Here is a 17,244-nt window from a genome sequence, read left to right as displayed (position 1 = left end):
ATGCCTATTTAATCTGCAGGTGATTTCTGTTTGTCCTCTTTCCTACTTTCTAATATGTGCTGGATTTTCTTTAATGAGCACATGTTATTCTGAGTGTAAAGCAATTACACGTTAATATTTTTAAATCACAAGAAAGGCAGTAGATGGTGGTAAGTTGGCTGTCTTGCTGTGTGTCGAGAGGGAGCTCTCAGACCACAGCGGTGAAGGCCAGTCTTTGAGGAGTTTTCCTTCTAAATCTGTCTTGCAGCGATCTTGGACTGCTACAGCTTCATCACATCTTTTCTTCTTGAGAGACTGGTGTGTGTATCATGAGGTTGTTGGTAGAGCTGATGGCATGGGAAAGGGAAAAAGTGGGTCATGAGCCTTAGTCTTCAAGAAACTGATCCAGCTGTTCAGTTCCCTCTGGTAAAAGGAAGACATGAAGTAGCCCACCCGAAATCCGTGGGCTGACATTAAAGTCATCTCATTTAGTTATTACAGTATCTGTATTGTGGGCGTTACTAAGGACACACGTCCTCCACAGATGGAGACAGCGGTTGTAGCAGAATACGAACTAGAACACCTGCTCCTTGAGGGACACTGCTTTGACATCGTGATGGAACAGCCGCCTCGGGGTCTGCAGTTCACGCTCGGCACCAAAAGTCAGCCCGTCGCCGTTGATACAATAGTGATGGCCAACCTTGTAAGTGTCATAAATACTTAATAGATGGTATTACAACTGGATGTTTAATCTGAAATTCTCTAAGTTTTTCTAATGGGAAGAGAAAGGAAATTTTATCCTGCTCTTGCTGAACAGGTCCTGAAATACAAAACTGAAATCTTGAATAAGGTAGTTAAATAAAACAAAAATGAAGGGAATCTTATTTTCAGAATGTGCTTTTATAGCTTGTTGAAAAATCCTCTTCCTTGGGATTCATTTGTAGAATTCATTCTTCCCACAGTCAGGGAACACTTCCTTGGATGATTCGTGTATAGTCTTGCTTAAACAACTGAATGTGTGTTTAGTCATACGACTATGACCATGTATTTCTTGTCTTAAAAGGGATATTTTCAATTAAAAGCAAACCCAGGTGTTTGGATACTGAAATTACGCCATGGAAAATCTGAAGATATTTATCAAATAGTTGGGTGAGTTATATGAACCACTTTTAAATTTTTATGTGTAAATAAATATTAGGTGTGATAAATAACCAAGATCATCAAAATAACTAAACTGTTCACAAGTATAATCACTATAAAACAAAAACTACATATAAAATTGTGGCATCTGTTCCAAAATTTTTTGTTTTGTTTTATTCCAAAAATATAAAAGATATGCCTAATGTATATATCTTGTTCTTTATTGTCTCTATATACCTTTGGATGCGTTGGCATAATTAATATATTTATAATTTAATGATAGTGTAATGCATGTTATATGACAAAGCCATTATCCATGGATTATATTCAGTTCTTCATTTTTATAGATAAGAATTGCTTTTTTTCATAGTAACTCACCTGCTCATCAATGAGCTTAGTATGTAGCAGGGATTAATCATACTTGTTGTATAGGAGCCAGAATACAGTACTTCATGTTTTAGGGCATGTCGTCTGATTTTTATCAATATTCTTTTTTTTCTTAGCAAGCACTTCAAAACGTAAAAACCATTTTTAGCTCAGAGCCATACAAAGCCACGTCACCAGTCTGACCTCATTGGCCAGCTATAGCTTTTCGACCCCTCATAGAGACTTTTTGCATCCCTCAGTAAATGTGCTTTTCATTTATTTAAACAAATATAGGGTTGGGCAAAAGTAGACTTATAGGTGTGAGCATGCAGGGGCTAATAAAGCTGTTGTAATCATCATGACCTGCATGTCTTTCTCCACACGAACCACTGGAAACCTCCTTTTGCCCACCCTGTATTTATGGAGCACTATTACCGTAACAACAAAGGTAATATGGAGGTAGAGCTTATTGTACCTTTTTACACTTTTCTTCCTCTTTTCTTTACACTGTGTCCAGCACGTAGTGTCATTCAACAACTATGCTTACTAACTCATGCGCGCAAGGCCTGGAGTGCTTAACTCTGCGATAGGAGTGGGGGTGGACAGAGAGTGTTGGCATGAGGGGTGAGAGGGCACCCCCAGAGAGCCTGGGAGGAGGACGGCAACTCTCTGCGGCTCACAACACAGACGGAACATTCCCGGGACAAGGGGGGGTGCGGGGTGCTCATCGCAGTCTCTGAGGGACGTACGTAGTTTAGAAGGAGAGTTTTTCAGACTGTAGAAAGATGATACAGCACGCATGCAATGATACGTCGGGCAGGATCCGAAACAATACTTCATTCAACATTTCTGTTGCAAAAGCTGTGAATGTTTACGTTAAAAGGATATGTACTGACTATAAAAGAAAACAGAAACAAGCCACAGACTGGGAGAAAAATCTTTGCAAAGCATATGTCCAACGAAGAATTTGGATAGAGAACATGTAAAGAACTATCGAAATTGAACAGTAAGAGAACATCCTGGTAAGAAAATGCACAGAAGAGTTGAAGGGACACTTCACCAAAGGACACGTGTGGGGGGCAGACGAGCAGAGGAAAAGGGGGCGCAGCATCACTGGTCCTGGGGAGAACGCCTGCTAAGCCCACAGTGAGAGACGCCGCCCCTCCCCTGTTGGGACGGCTGACACGAAGACAACCGGCACCGCCCAGTGTGGGTGAGGGCGCGGCCGCAGAACTGGCGCCGCTGTTGGCGGGAACGCGGAGTGCAGGGCGGCTGCAGTAGATCCGTCGGGCCGGACCCTGAAAGTTTAGGTGCGCTCTTAACCCGTATGATTCAGGCGTTGGCTCATAGGTATTTACCCCAAATAAAAAGAAAGAGGTGTTTATACAAAGACTTGCACATTCATGTCCGTAGCAGCTTTATTTGTGGTTGCCGGGCCCTGGACGTAAGCCAGAAGCTGACAAGGGAAGGGACAACCAGACCGCGGTCCGCCCGCACAGTGGGACCCACTCCTCAGCCACAGAAAGGACGCAGCGCTGGCAGCCGCGGACCGTCTGCCCCTTCTCTGTGCTGGCGGCCAGGAACCTGGGACACAAACAGACTCAAAGTTACTCTCCCCTAGGAAAAAATCTTCAGAGTCCTATTAAAATTAGACAGATGCTTCTCAGATTTTTTTAAATTAAAGTTATAGAAAATGTCAGATACTTCACACATAGGTATGGCTTTCAATGCGCTAAATTATGCTTGACTTTTCACTTGAAACCTTCAGAAAAACCAATGTCCAGTTACTATTTGTACATAGCTTTACTTTGGTACCTTTGAAATTGAACTCTTCCTCTGCATTTTCTGCAGGGTACGGGAGAGCTTTCAGACTCTTCCCGTTCTTTCAGCTCCTTGAGCTCGCCCCTTGGTGGGGTGGCTTTGCACGCTCTCCGGCCCTGGCCGTGGTCGTAGCTCAGTTTGTGGGGTGCTTCTGCGGGCTCTTTGGAGGTCTCTATCGCTGCACCTCACTTTCCCCTGACACCGATCCCCGTGGGTGCGTCTCTGTTCCCCCGGCTCCCCGGTCAACCTCCTCGTCTCGGGCATCTACGTCACACCCACAGCCTGTGTTTGCTGCCGTCTCTGCATGTCTCCGGGTTGCCGTGTTGGCAGGATGCATGAGTGCCCCGTGGTAGTAAATAACAAAACGTAATCTCCGCCCTCCTTGGCAGACTGAGAGTCTCCGTCACTACCGCCTCTGCCACTTGGTGGCCAGGGCGGAGGCCACTCAGCCAGGCTGAGCCGCAGCGTTGCGCCTCCTGGCCCCGCCCTGGTCTCAGCGCCTGTGGGCTCCGCGGCTGAAGTGGCGGATGCCCTTGAGTCAAGTTCGGGACTGGAAGCTCTTGAAAGTTTTTAAGGAATTTGGCGTTTCTGCTACATGAGTTGGCACGCTTCTGTTTTCTACTGGTGATTGCTGGGCAGGGCTGTGCCTTCTCCTTTGGCTTAGCCTCCTCAGCGGGGGCATTGGGAGCAAGGGGAGGCCAGAGGCCTGTGCTAGTCAGCGTCGTGCTGGAATGTCCGGGGGTTGGTTTGGAAGAAATGTTCAGGTACATAAATCTGGCTGAACCTAAAGTATCTACCAATTTGACATCTGATTGCTTTCCCTCTGTGATAAAATTCAGCGTTATTGTAAATGTTTCTTACAGTAGCATGTTTCAATACATAGTGAATATAGTATTCAAAATATTATTTTTGAGCAAAGCTGTCATATTTGACTTGTTCCATTTTGAAAATTAGACAATGAAATACGTCATGTGTAATATAAAATAGGAACATCAAGTGATGTAGGTGGGTATTGTAGACATTTCCTGTCTGGTGAGTTTAACAGCACACTTCAAATTTGAGCATTTGGGGATGGCTGGTAGATATTGAAAAATTATTGTGCAGTGCAGAATTCCTGTGATTATGATAGTTAAAACAACTTGAAGTCTAAAAATGTTTTATATTTTCATTATTGCAAATATCACAGAGATATGAAATACTTAAATTTTATGATAATCTGGGTATAAACAGAAAAGATAAGCAATAATTTGAGGTTCCTGAGTGATCAGACAATATTGAATACAGAGTTACTTTTATATAATTTTAATTTGTACTAAGTTAAAATTGATTGGATAGTTTTGAAAATTGTAGCCTATTATAGCACATATTAATTGACGATAGAAATATAAAATATTGAATATGTATATACACAAGTGATATACTTACATTTATTGCAAAATACATTTATTCTTTTATGTTGTGTGTCTTCGTGAACTGATTATAGGTACTCACACCTTTTTTCCTCTCAGGCACGAAGGGACTGACTCGCAGTCGGACCTGGGCGATGTCATCGTTGTGCTGAGCAGCTTCCGAAGCAAAACACTGGAAATCCAAGTATGTGAGGCAGAGCTGTCTGAGGCTCTGTTGTTAATACTAAAGTTTGTCTCGTTTTCAGTTGATTGATTAATTTTTATTTTACAACTGATTTTATTATTTTTGTACCCGAAATGTCATGTTGGAACTCTGGCAATGAAAGAAAGCAGAGGATTAAGTTCATGAAGGAAAAGCAAAGAGCTTGAAGCTAGAAGAAAAAGAACAGTTTTTTAAGTTACGATATGTCTGTCCACTGTATCTGTAGCCAGATAATGTTACAAATTAGGAATATGGGTTGAAAAACTAACCCCAAAAAGAAAAATTGTTTCTTTCAAGAGAGAGAGAAATGAGTTTTTCGTGATAGCAGGTTTGGTTCCTTTGGACCAACCCACCTACTTAACACAAGTAAAAATGTTGAGTAAAATAGATTTTAAAAATCTCGAGAGCAGTGAGGAGCTGACAGTAGTAAAATAATAAGGAAAATAAGGAGATACAAAACTAAAAGGGGAAATGAGAGCCTCGGTGAAGTAAGCGAGCACAGAGCTTCTCTGGTCCCCAGAAAGCCACCGTCGTCCTGAGAACATTTGTCCCCCCTGGGGCACGCGAACTCTCATTTTGGTTTGATTTGCCAAAATTTGAAAACCAAGTAAAGTTGTTTTCTGAAGTGTGAAGATTTAGGGACATTATTTTTTGCCTTTCTTCTCGAAGTCACTTGCCTGCCAGCGCAGTGAAGATGAAGACTGGGAAAGAGGAGGACAAGTATTTCAGGAGACGGTGACATTCGTGTGAAAATTATAGAAGGCCCCGAAATAAACAGGCGGTTAGTTGTTGAGCTCCAAGAAAAATGTCTTCAGAAAGATAGTACTTCTAGACACCCAACATGAATAATACACTGGAAAATAGTGGGTGTGTGGTAAGCAGAAATACTGCTACCTCATCACTGGAAGAAAATGAATACAGTAAAATTCCTGAAAAAGTATTTCCCTGCTGGTGGAAGATAAAGAAGCACAACCCATTGGAACTGGCCGTTCTCTCCCAAGGGACACAGTGGCCACATTGCTGTCACTTCACAGAAGCATGAGTGACGTTGTCACAATAAGCACTATCTGCTGATTTTCAAGATGCAGATGAAACATAGAAAAGTGGAAAAGATATATTTTCTGGGCTAAACGAAAATATTATCCATACGTACAATGATAAAGGTGTTTAGCCCCTGGAAGTAGGGAGGTGGAGGGAAGCGGTAGAGATATTAGTATACTTATAAAAAGGGTATGGAAGAGGAACTGTTGAAGTTGTTGGAATAGAAAATAGAGATTTAAATATTACTTTAAAAAAAAAAGTACTTTGTAGAAGAACTAATGATAAAGGTATTACTACCAAAACTTCCAGACAAAAAGAAGAGGAGGAAGAGTGATTGATATAAGGGAGCTGCTCATATCATTATGAAGAACGAATAGTGTCTAAACTGCTTAATATTGGTAAATCAGCAAGTACAAAAAGCACATTATTGAGCACTCTATGGAGCTAACCGCCACAGGAACCGAAATCGAGGGTGTGGACTGACGGTTGAGCCCAGGGTGGCGGCAACGCACCAGGAGGTTCTCAGGCTTCAGTGACCGCAGCCGCCTTAGGCTCGCAGGGCCCACCTGCCCCGTGGTAACTCACCTTCTGACCGTGCGGCATTGTGTCTAAAGCTTCAGCATCCTAAAATTTTTCTTTTCCATGCTACCCAGGTGAAAAAAAAGCCAGACAAAATTAAGGAAGACATCCTTACTGATCAAGGTGAAAAAAAAGGAATGTGGGACTCCATTAAAAGGTAATTACTAATGACTGTTCTAACGCATGACCGTAGGTCCATCAGGAGTCCAGTGTGTGGGAACCCTGCAGATGGGAAACATTTAAGGGACGCACAGATCCCCTCCTCTGGGAACAATAGTGTAGATACATGAGTTTTGATAGGAAATCAGGGGAGAAAGGGGCTCTGTCCAGTTTGGAGGAAACCCAGAAAAGACTCCTTGCAGAAGATGTCTTCTAAACAACAGACAGGTTTTCAAAAGAAGCTGGGGATGGAGTGCAGGCACCAGTTACATGAAGACGGCGTAAGTTGCTCAAGGAAGAGAAAGCAGCGTGGGGAGCTGGTGCAGTGAGGACAGCAGGGAATCTGTGCATTACGTGGGGACCTGTGTTAGTAGTCAATCAAAAATGTAGTCTGTGGACCCAGTTATCTGTAGCGTCCAGGAGTAGAGCTGGCTTTGGGGGGCACTCAGGCGAGGCGGTGTGGGAACTCGCTTCATCCCTGAGTTCTGTCACCTGTGCCCACCTTCACTCTCGGGTGGGCTTTTGCAGGAAAGGTGGGCCTTCTCCGGGGGCGAGAGACCGCCCCTTTCCCAACAGTACCAGTGAGGGCTCCAAGGCTGACTCGTTGGTCCAGCTGCAGTCACGTGTCCCAGACTGAACTGACCACTGAGACCGACCGACCGACCGACCGCACTGGGGTCCCATGCCTGGCTCTAGAGTCAGTGAGAAGGCCTGTCCCGCCTGAACCCCCGGAGTGAGGGTGCAGGAGGGAAGCCTTCCCCTCGCCACACCAGCTTATGGTTCCTCGAGCGTGAGGGACGTTGAACCAGCAAAAACAAAAGCTGCTGTAGATCCACGTTGCAGAGAATTTTGAAAGTCCATGTTAGAGATTTAAACTTAATTTGATTGTGGTGGAGAATCATTGATTACACGGTCAAGGCTAAGAAATAGAAACTTTAGGCCAAATAGATTCCACAGCCTAAGCAGACTTTGTTACATGGTCCAAAGCACTCCCGTCATTCGGGTTCTGCCCAGTTCAGGCCTCTTTTCCCATTAGACCCCTTGGCTGGGGACAGGAGTCCTGGCGTTGTGACAGTGTGCATGCGCTGCAGTAGTCACTGCTGGAGACGGCCCAAGGCCACCCACTTGGAGGTGGTTTGAAGAGCAGGTATGTTTGACGGGACCGTGAGACAGGATCTGGGCGTTTCTAGAGTGTCAGTCCACGAGCTCCCGTTCCGGCCAGAAGGGGGCTGAGAACACACCTCCACTGCAGCACCGCGACCCGCTGCGCAGGAAGGAGGCCAGAGCAGAACAGGGCTTCCTTGTGGACATGGCCGCTCCTCCACATTTATAAGGATTGTGTACATTATAATGCTGTCACTTTTTTCGTCTTAGTTTTATCTTAACTTAGTGATTTTTCCCATATTGAATCAACTTGTGTTTTATCTGTTTAAGAGATAACTATAAAAAGGATCTGGAAAATGCTTCTGTTACAACAATTTGTACTTGACAAAATATATTCCATGAAAATTATGAATTGTTTAGTTTTCCAAATTTTACAAACTGTAGTCATTTTAAATATCTGTGCTTATGAAAATGAGACTTTTAATTAAACATTCTAAATGGGTGGGAAAAATTATACCTAGTGAACACCTTAAGTATGAGACATTCAGTCACCTCTGTGTGTGAGACGGGGCATATGAAAGGCGGGTCTGGTCTGAACAGTGGTGAAGAGGACAGCTGGGCGCAGAAGCGGCCAGTGACCGGGCGTGGCCCCGGGTGCCCGCGTGGTGCTCCTGGAGGTGCCCACAGCACAGCGGCCCTGTAGCCTGCGCCGAGGGGCCACTGTCACTGGCCAGAGGAGCTCCACCTTGTAGGCCCCTCGTATGACGTGTTATCCTGGGGCAGGCGTGTCGCCAGCACTCAAGGGCCTCCCCGTGACCACACAGGAAGACACCCTCTGGGGGGTGGTCTCACACTTGTCCGTTCTGTTCCTTCCCCCGCACTGTCGGCCTGTACAGACTCTCCACATGTCGTCGCCCTGTGGCCGGGGCATGCTGTCCCTCACTCTTTGTTCTCGAACAACACTGGTAACGCAAAACAATTCAGAGGTGTTCCTTTGTTAACCTAGAGACAATATAATTGCATTCTGTGTTTTAAATGTTTAAAAGTCATAAAAACTTTGTTAGTGTCACATGACTTAGTATTAAGTCATTTTTAGAATGTGTTTCAGTGTGAAAACTTTACTTTGAAAGATATTCCTATTTTTATTGCTTATCAAATTAGTGTGTAAGTATATAAAGTTTGCAGATGTGTATTTAGAAACTGTCAATCACTACTTTTTTATTCCAAGTTTCACAAGAAGTCTGCATAAAGAAAAAGACGAAACAGAAAGAGATGTTCTGAATATTTTCTCAGTTGCTTCTGGCCATTTATATGAACGCTTTTTAAGGTAGGTATACTTTTTATCTAACTTTGAAAAGTAAATACATTTACGTGATTGAAAAAGAACTTTTCAAAGTCTCAAAAGTTTGAACTTTTCAAAGTCAAAGAATAAAATGTGCATTGAAACAGAGCTCCCGCCTCCCTTCTCCATGGGGACCAGTGCTATGTAATACAAACATTCACGTCCTGCCCAGGGTGTGTGTAGGCAGGCAAATACGTTTTATTTTCTTTTTACCCAAATAGTAACAATGTATATATTGTTCTACACCTGGCTTTTTTTAAACCTAAATTTTGAAGGAGGTATTATTTTTTTAATGTACTGAGATTTCATGAATTTGACTGATTTGGAATACTGATGTTATTTCAGACTACAAAATGGACATTTTATAACAACATTAATAAAAAGTATATATTGTAAATTTCCCTTTTCCAATGAAGAAATGCCTTGTTGTATTTTAAGCAAAGAAAGGCGCGGCAGTGAGAGGTGGAAAGCATATTTACAAAGGGCTGTTTTTTTAACAGCTCTTTATACAGAAGGATCCCAGAAAATGCCTCAGAAATGTTTGCCCATGTGTTTAAATCGAAGACGGAACTTCAGGTGTGTGTGTGCCTTCTGCAGCCCCAAGTCTAGAATAGCGAAGCTAGTGCCCACGCAGGGACTGGGTCAGTGGAGGCAGATCATTCAGGCCTCCAGTGTTTCCTTCCACACGGTGCTGGTGGCACGGCAGAAGAGCCCGCATTAGACTGTGGTTCAGCTCCTCAGGGCCACTTCAGACGAGCATCTTCCTTTGTCAGCCAGAGTAGGCAAAAGCAGCCGGTTCCATCTTCATCAAGTTCAGTAGCATGTGTGCGCAGATGCTTCTGTCTTACGATTGACGCCCCAATGAGCCCTTCGTAAGTGGAATATGTCATAATTCAGAACTGCATTTAATAACCTGAGAATGTCCTAGCTTAGCCTCGCCGGCCTCACACGTGCTCCGAACACCCACGTCATCCCACACGCAGTCAGACAGGGTCACCTCCTGCCACTGCCCAGCTCCCTGCAGACACTCAAACCACGTGTCGCTAGCCCAAGGGAAGACCAGAATTCAAAGTCTGGAGCAGAGTTTCTGCTGAACGCTTTGACACATCGTGATGTTGAAATTCCTAAGTCTAACCATCACAGGTCAGGAACCCTCCATAGACGTAAATTTTTATATATCATATATACTGGATGAGCAGCCATAATATTCGAAGGTCTGTTTCTTCATTACACATCGTGCCCAGCTTCTCATGATACCTCTCCATGTTTAAAAGCCTTACGGAAAGCAGGATGAGCCACCACTGTTAACCTGGCAGCTTTAATGTTCTCTCACACAGAATCATGATGCTTTCTGTCTTGCGTAACACCCGGACACCCGTGAAGTTCTGGTTCCTAAAAAACTACCTCTCGCCAACTTTTAAAGTAAGTGCATCCATCTCTGTATTAGACAGTGGTTGATGTTTGAGTAGTAAACTCTTTCTATCATTGTAAAGTTCTTAGAACTTTTCAGACTGGGTCAAAAAGTATGTTTGCTCACATTACTACTGTTTTTAATTTTCTTTTTTTAACCCTCCCCCCCCCCAAGTACATGCTTATTGATTCGAGAGGGAGAGGAAGGAGGGAGAGAGAGAGCGAGAGAAACATCGACGGGAGAGAGGAACATCTGTGGGTCGCCTCTCGTACACACGTGCACCAGGGGGCCGGCCCCCCAGCCTGGGTATGTGCCTTGACCGGAAGTCAAACCTGCAGCCTTTCGGTTTACAGGGCGACCCTCCAACCAACTGGGTCACACCCCCAGGGCAAATTACTGTTTGTAATCAATTTTTAAGTCTAGCTTAACAAAGATTCTATGCAGTTTTTATTTAAGGAAGTATTTAAAAGGACAGCAGGAGATAGCTTATTTTTAAGTAAACTCAAAATTAGAAAGATGGGTGGTTTTTCATGATAGTGAATAATTAAATGAAATTTGGCAATGCAAAATATGTACAGGTTGTCAATAAAAAGAACTAGGTTCTGCCCTGGCTGGTGTGGCTCAGTGGATTGAGTGCCGGCCTGTAAACCAAAGGGTCGCCAGTTCGATTCCCAGTCAGGACACATGCCTGGATTGCAGACCAGGTCCCCAGTAGGGGGCGCTTGAGAGGCAACCACACATTGATGTTTCTGTCCCTCTCTTTCCCCCTCCCTTCCCCTCTATCTAAAAATAAATAAAATCTTTTAAAAAATAAAAATAATTAGATTCTTTTTACAAAGATAGGGTAGGAACAGTATCAAGAAACTGTGAGCACTGTGCTGTAGAAAACAATGCGATAGTATGAAGATAAAGCAGCTCTCTGCCGTGACAGTTTGGGCACTGTGCTTAGAAGTGTGAGGCACCTTATATTAGGAGTTTTCGGGTGGCCAGCATCTGTTACACTTTACTCACCCCCACAATTCTGCTGCAAAGTCCTTCCTGTTGTCACTGCAAAGTGATCAGATTCCATGAAAGTTAGGGTCTCATTTAACAATTCAAAGAAGTCCTCTTTTTCTAGACCCAAACCAGTGGTAAGAACAAATGAAAACAGCCAACCATGTTTTTATTCCTTAATGCTGCCCAGCACAGTGCTAACTGCCTTCAGCCTTCAGGTGTGTTCGTAACGTCCTGTTGCCGGGAGACCCTGGCCCAGCAGCGACACAGCTGGCCCACGCCGTCGGGCAGCATCCAGGAGCACCCCTCTGTCCAGTGAGTGTCCAGCGGGACTCACAGAACCCAGAAAAGCAATCACAGTCACAGGCTCCGTTTACTGCGGCAAAGGGAGCCAGAGCAAAGTCAGCGAAGCAAAGAGACGCATAGGACAAGGTCCGAGGGAGGCCAGGCCCCCAGGGCTTCCGGCTGTCCTCGCCCCGTGGAGTCAGGCGGACAGAGCTCATTTGTCCCAGAAAAAAAAAATGCGCGAGAATTCCTATGGAGAACTGCCGCTAGAAGCTCATTCAGACTTTGGTTTCCAGAGTTGTTATTGGGGTTGGCCACGGAGCCCCACCTCAGCCTCCAGCTCCCCTAGAGGTCGAGCTGATACCTGGGGGCCTGAGGTCCCCACTGGAGTTGTTAATGACCCCTCTGTTCTCCGTATGAGCCGCTGCAGACCGGCTCTTGCGCCTCCGTGTGTAGAAACTGTGAGACGCGCAGCTCTTGCAAGATCCGGGGGCGTCTCCCTGTTATATGTAGTCGGTGTCCTCAAGTCTGTCGTGAGCTGGGAAAATGCAGGGACGTTTAGCTTAGTTAATGAGCTTGCTAATTAATATAATATGCCTATTTTTAATGTCATTTAATTATACAGTTTAATGTGTGCTTGTCTCTTTATATTTGCCAGCATTTTCATATTTCTCATTAATGCGTACAGCTTGTAGAAGCAGTATTTAGACATTTACCAATTTGTTTGTAACAACTTTATAGTAAACTCTACCTTCCAATATGATAATGTGTTTCTCTAAAACAAAACCTGCTTTTCCTCCCTTGAACGTTGTCTTCGGTGTGCGCATGTGTGTTTTCAGGAGGTGATCCCTCACATGGCCCGCGAGTACGGGTTCCAGTACGAGCTGGTCCAGTACCGGTGGCCCCGCTGGCTGCATCGGCAGACGGAGAAGCAGAGGATTATTTGGGGTTACAAAATCCTTTTCCTCGACGTCCTTTTCCCTCTAGCAGTGGACAAAATCATTTTTGTTGATGCCGACCAGGTAATAAGATTAGCTTTTGTTTTTATTAGTACTTACACTTTTTTACACCTCTGTCTGAGTATAGGGACTCACTCAATTTGTGTTGCTGGTATTTATCATCATCTTTTTGCCGTGCTACATGAACATGTGATACATGGTTGTGATACAAAAGCAAAGCATCATTTTTAGAGAACTGTCAGAATTCCAGGAAAATCAAAGGTTTTTACAAGAAGTACCATTTGTTATTTAGGACATGGCAGTTTTCTCTCTGAAGTAGTTTTTTTTTTAATTTTGGTATTAAAAATAAAAATAGTTACGTTAATCATAATAAAAGTTATATATCCTGTGAACATGAGCTGATATTTGCATAAAAGGAGCCATTCCTGGAAGAGTTAGCAGTTACCATGCAACCTGCTTCTCAGCCTTCCTTCCCTTCAGCAGCATTCTCTGGCGTTGAGTCAGAAACCAAGCCCTCGTTATTCTGTCACTTGTGGGGAAAAGGCATCCCAGATTTGGCCCGAAAACCATGTGGGTCTCAGCTTTCAAAATTTGTATGTTTAGAAATTGGGATGACTTTTCCCCATTACTCCTTGCATCCCTTTGTAATCATTAATGGCAAAAAGTGTTTTCATGAACTACTCTGGTTTAAATGTCTTAAAACAAGTGTTATGTAAATATCAATGTTATATAAGCTATATATATGATTAGTATTTATATTTAGGACAAAAGTATATTTTCAAATTCAGCATTAGGTTTTACTTATATTTGTAAACTCTGTTTTTATATTATTGTTCAAAATGATAAATGTGAATCATTATCATGAAAAACTAAGAAAGCAGGTAAATGTGGGTGGTGAGCTAAGCATTTCCAAACATACTGTGTGACAAAATTTATTTCTCCTACCTGCCCGCAATATATACAGTGATACTATTCCAGCAGGCTGGCGTCTGTTAAAAAATGAAGCTTGAAAATGTTATGCATTAAAGCCATTGAAGATGATCAGGAGATTTTTCTTTATGATTCAAACTAACATTTGCCAATATACAGTAGAGATTTATCATAAAAATGATTTTGAGTTATTAATCCACATCCTAAGATACTTAGAGCTATGCACTTGTCTAATATTTAGGTCCTTCCCAAAATACATTTTGTTTTAAGTATTCAGTATATTGGTGAAAACGATGTAATAAGCTGTTATCATTAGTGAGTGAGACCCCCGTCACGTAGCCTGGGCATGTAGATGCCGGGCCCCTTTTCATCCGTGAGAACGAGAGGAAGAAACGGAGACCTGCGTGACCTGGCAGACCCGTGAGGAAGTGCAGGGCCCGTGCTTCTGCAGCGCGGCCGGGGCTTGAGCGTCGCACAGGAGGGGCTCGCGTTGTTCTACAGCCCTCACCAGAAACGCCCTGTCTTAATTATGCAGATTGTGAGGCACGACCTGAAGGAGCTCCGCGACTTGGATCTGGATGGAGCTCCTTACGGGTACACCCCGTTCTGTGACAGCCGCACCGACATGGACGGGTATCGCTTCTGGAAGAAGGGCTATTGGGCCTCCCATCTTTTAAGAAGGAAATACCATATCAGGTAAGAACATGTGCACTCCTGCCTTTCAGAAAATAAATAATGTACCGGGTCACCAGTACTCCGCTCTCTTGGAAATTATACAATCCTGGCGACCAGTTCCCTTGTGCCGGTCCATGCCGGTCGCTCCGGCGAGATTTAACGCGCATTGACTCAGCGCCTCTGCGACAACCTTTCGAGACGCTGCGGTTATCCCGTTTGTGGGTGTGGAAGCAGAGCACGCAGCCCTTACCTGGGCTCACGTGACTAAGTCGAGCTAAACCCGAGTGACGGGGCTCACGTGACACGCTCCCGGCCACCACAGAGGATTCAGGTCGGCCTGCGAGGGGACGGCATGGAGATGCTGTCCCAGTGTGTGACTGCTTCCTAGGGCCATGCGTTTCGTGGGATCTGGGAAAGATCCGAGGGCACTCTGAAAGGGCGTGGGTCCCGCCCGGGTTAACAAACTTGGAGGCCCTTGGAAACAGCATCGGGGCTGGGAGCGAGGTAATGAAAGGCTTCATGACCAGCCGCAGGGTTCCCTGAAGTCCCTGTGGTCACACCAGGCAGCCGCGGGGAAGGGAAGTCTGTGCCTCTGTGCACTGCGCAGCCCCCCAGGAATGCTCGCTCTTGCAGCGCCCTGTACGTGGTGGACCTGCAGCGGTTCCGGAGGCTCGCGGCGGGGGACAGGCTGCGAGGCCAGTACCAGGCCCTCAGCCAGGACCCAGACAGCCTTTCCAACCTGGACCAGGTGAGCGGGGCGGCCGTGGGCTGGGCGCCGGTCCCCGGGGAGGTGCTGCGCCCGGTCTCTGCGGGCGAGCGTCACGTTGTCATGGTTTCAGCCTCTTGTCTCCATGGAACCCCCCTCGGATATCTAGGCTCAGATATGATTTTTTCACTTCAAGCTCAACCTTTCAAAAAGTAATAGTGTTCTGTCTTCACTTCTCCACCCCAAAACCTCTCCTCCCCACTGCCTGCCCTACCTCACCTGCCCCGTCCTTTTCTTACTCATCTCCGTTGTCGCTTACACGTGTCTCTCCGAGCTGCACCCCGGCCGACCCCTCCTGCGGCCCATCGGCTACTGCCCGGCATCTGTCTTACCCCGTGGGTCCCTTTTCCTTCGTGTCCCGCTAGAGTGGTTAACATGAAAAAGATTGCACCACGTGCTAACGAGGATGTGCCGTGGCTGGAAGTCACATGCACTGCTGACAAGAAGGTAAAATGGGACAGCCGTTTCGGCAAAGAGTTTGGTGATTCCTCATAAATTCACATTTACACCTACCGTGTGCCCAGGCTTTCACTTCGAGGCATTTACCCAGGAGAAATAAAAACACGTGTCCACACAGAGACTTGTGCATGGACACACACATGTGTAAGGTCCCCCTTGGGATTCGTGTCCGGGAGGCTAAAATGACAGCAGTTAGCGCGGTGGGTGTGTGTGTGCGTGTCCGCGTTCTGCAAGACATGTTTAGTTGCACAGGTGAGTGCAGAGGTTTGCATTTAACCAGGACTGCAGTTTTGCCAGGTGGGTGCAGCTGAGTGAGACGAGGCTAAGACAGTCGAGAGGCCTTTGGGGAGGTCAACTGAAATGACTAAGCATGGACACTGGCTGTGTGAGGAGGGGAGCCCGGACGTGAAGGGGTGAGGGACAGCGAAGCAGGCGGGATCCGCTGGCTGGGGTCTGCGCGGTGGCCGGAGGGCACTGCTGTCTGAGCGCTGGCTGGGGTGAGCCGGAATCAAGAGGTGGTCATCAGAGTGGGACCGCGAATTGGAATCACAGAGGACTCGACTGGGACACGACCTTGGGAGAAGGTGGCTGAGCTCAGATGACAGCCGGGGATTTAAGGAAGGGATTCCAAAGAAAAAGGCTTCAGAAGGAACAGAGAAGCTTCTTTATTATTATTTAGTAGACATTCAGTTTTTACAGCAGACTTAGGTTTAAGGAGAAAAAATGAGCGGTAAGTACAAAGAATACCCATATTTATGGGCTGTCATTCTATTTCATTGGTCTCTTTGTTCTTTTGCCAGTACCACATTTTCTTAATTACTATAGATTTCCACAATAAGATTGGAAATTCAGTAGTGTAAGTCATCTGTCATTTGACTTCGTTCTTCAGTATTGTGTTGGCTATTCTGGATTTTTTTTTTTTTTTGCTTTTCTATATAAACTTAAAAATCAGTTGGTCAACATCCACAAAATAATTTGCCTGGGACTTTTATTGTGATTGCATTGAATCTATAGATGAAGTTGGGAAGAATTGACATTTTATCAATATTGAGTCTTCCCATTCATGAACATGGACTATCTCTCCATTTATTTAGATCTTCCCAAATTTCATTCATTATAATTTTGTCGTTTTCTTTTTTTATTTTTTAAAGATATTTTATTTATTTATTCTTGGAGATAGCAGAAGTGAGGGGAAAAAGAGATAGAGAGAAACATCGATGTGTGGTTGCCTCTCATACCCCCCTACTGGGGACCTGGCCCCAACCCAGGCATGTGCCCTGCCTGGGAATCAAACTGTTGACCCTTCAGTTTGCAGGCCAGCGCTCAATCCACTGAGCCACACCAGCCAGGGCAACAATTATGTAGTAGTTTGTTTTCTTCATGCCAAGGAGCATATTTTATTAGATTTTTACCTAGGTTTGCTTACTTGTTTGTTACTAATGTAAAGGTATTGTGTCTTTAATTTCAAACTCAGTGGTTTGTTGCTGGTAGTAATTGACTTCTAAATATTAACCTTGTACCCTAAAACCTTGCTGTAATTATTTAGTTCCAGGAATGTTTTTTATTGATTCTTGAGGGCTTTCTGCATAAATAATCCTGTCATCTATGAACAGTTGTTTTGCTA

The 17,244-nt window shown here is 44.8% G+C and overlaps 1 protein-coding gene across 1 annotated transcript in view; it reads left to right on the top strand.

Moving 5' to 3' along the window:
* Window positions 1–17,244, top strand: part of UGGT2 (UDP-glucose glycoprotein glucosyltransferase 2) — a 113,968-nt gene that overhangs the window by 90,218 nt on the left and 6,506 nt on the right. Inside the window, exons 28-36 of the mRNA XM_045839041.1 lie at window positions 524–682; window positions 1,043–1,128; window positions 4,815–4,899; window positions 6,612–6,694; window positions 9,029–9,127; window positions 10,480–10,564; window positions 12,671–12,853; window positions 14,256–14,416; window positions 15,029–15,143. Of these exons, the coding sequence (XP_045694997.1) occupies window positions 524–682; window positions 1,043–1,128; window positions 4,815–4,899; window positions 6,612–6,694; window positions 9,029–9,127; window positions 10,480–10,564; window positions 12,671–12,853; window positions 14,256–14,416; window positions 15,029–15,143 (1,056 nt within the window). The remainder of the gene's footprint in view (window positions 1–523; window positions 683–1,042; window positions 1,129–4,814; window positions 4,900–6,611; window positions 6,695–9,028; window positions 9,128–10,479; window positions 10,565–12,670; window positions 12,854–14,255; window positions 14,417–15,028; window positions 15,144–17,244) is intronic.

This window comes from Phyllostomus hastatus, unplaced genomic scaffold, assembly GCF_019186645.2.
Source record: "Phyllostomus hastatus isolate PE091 unplaced genomic scaffold, TTU_PhHast_1.1 phas_contig_29, whole genome shotgun sequence".
Taxonomy (NCBI): Eukaryota; Metazoa; Chordata; class Mammalia; order Chiroptera; family Phyllostomidae; genus Phyllostomus; species Phyllostomus hastatus.
This window is presented reverse-complemented; position numbering and strand designations above follow the sequence as displayed.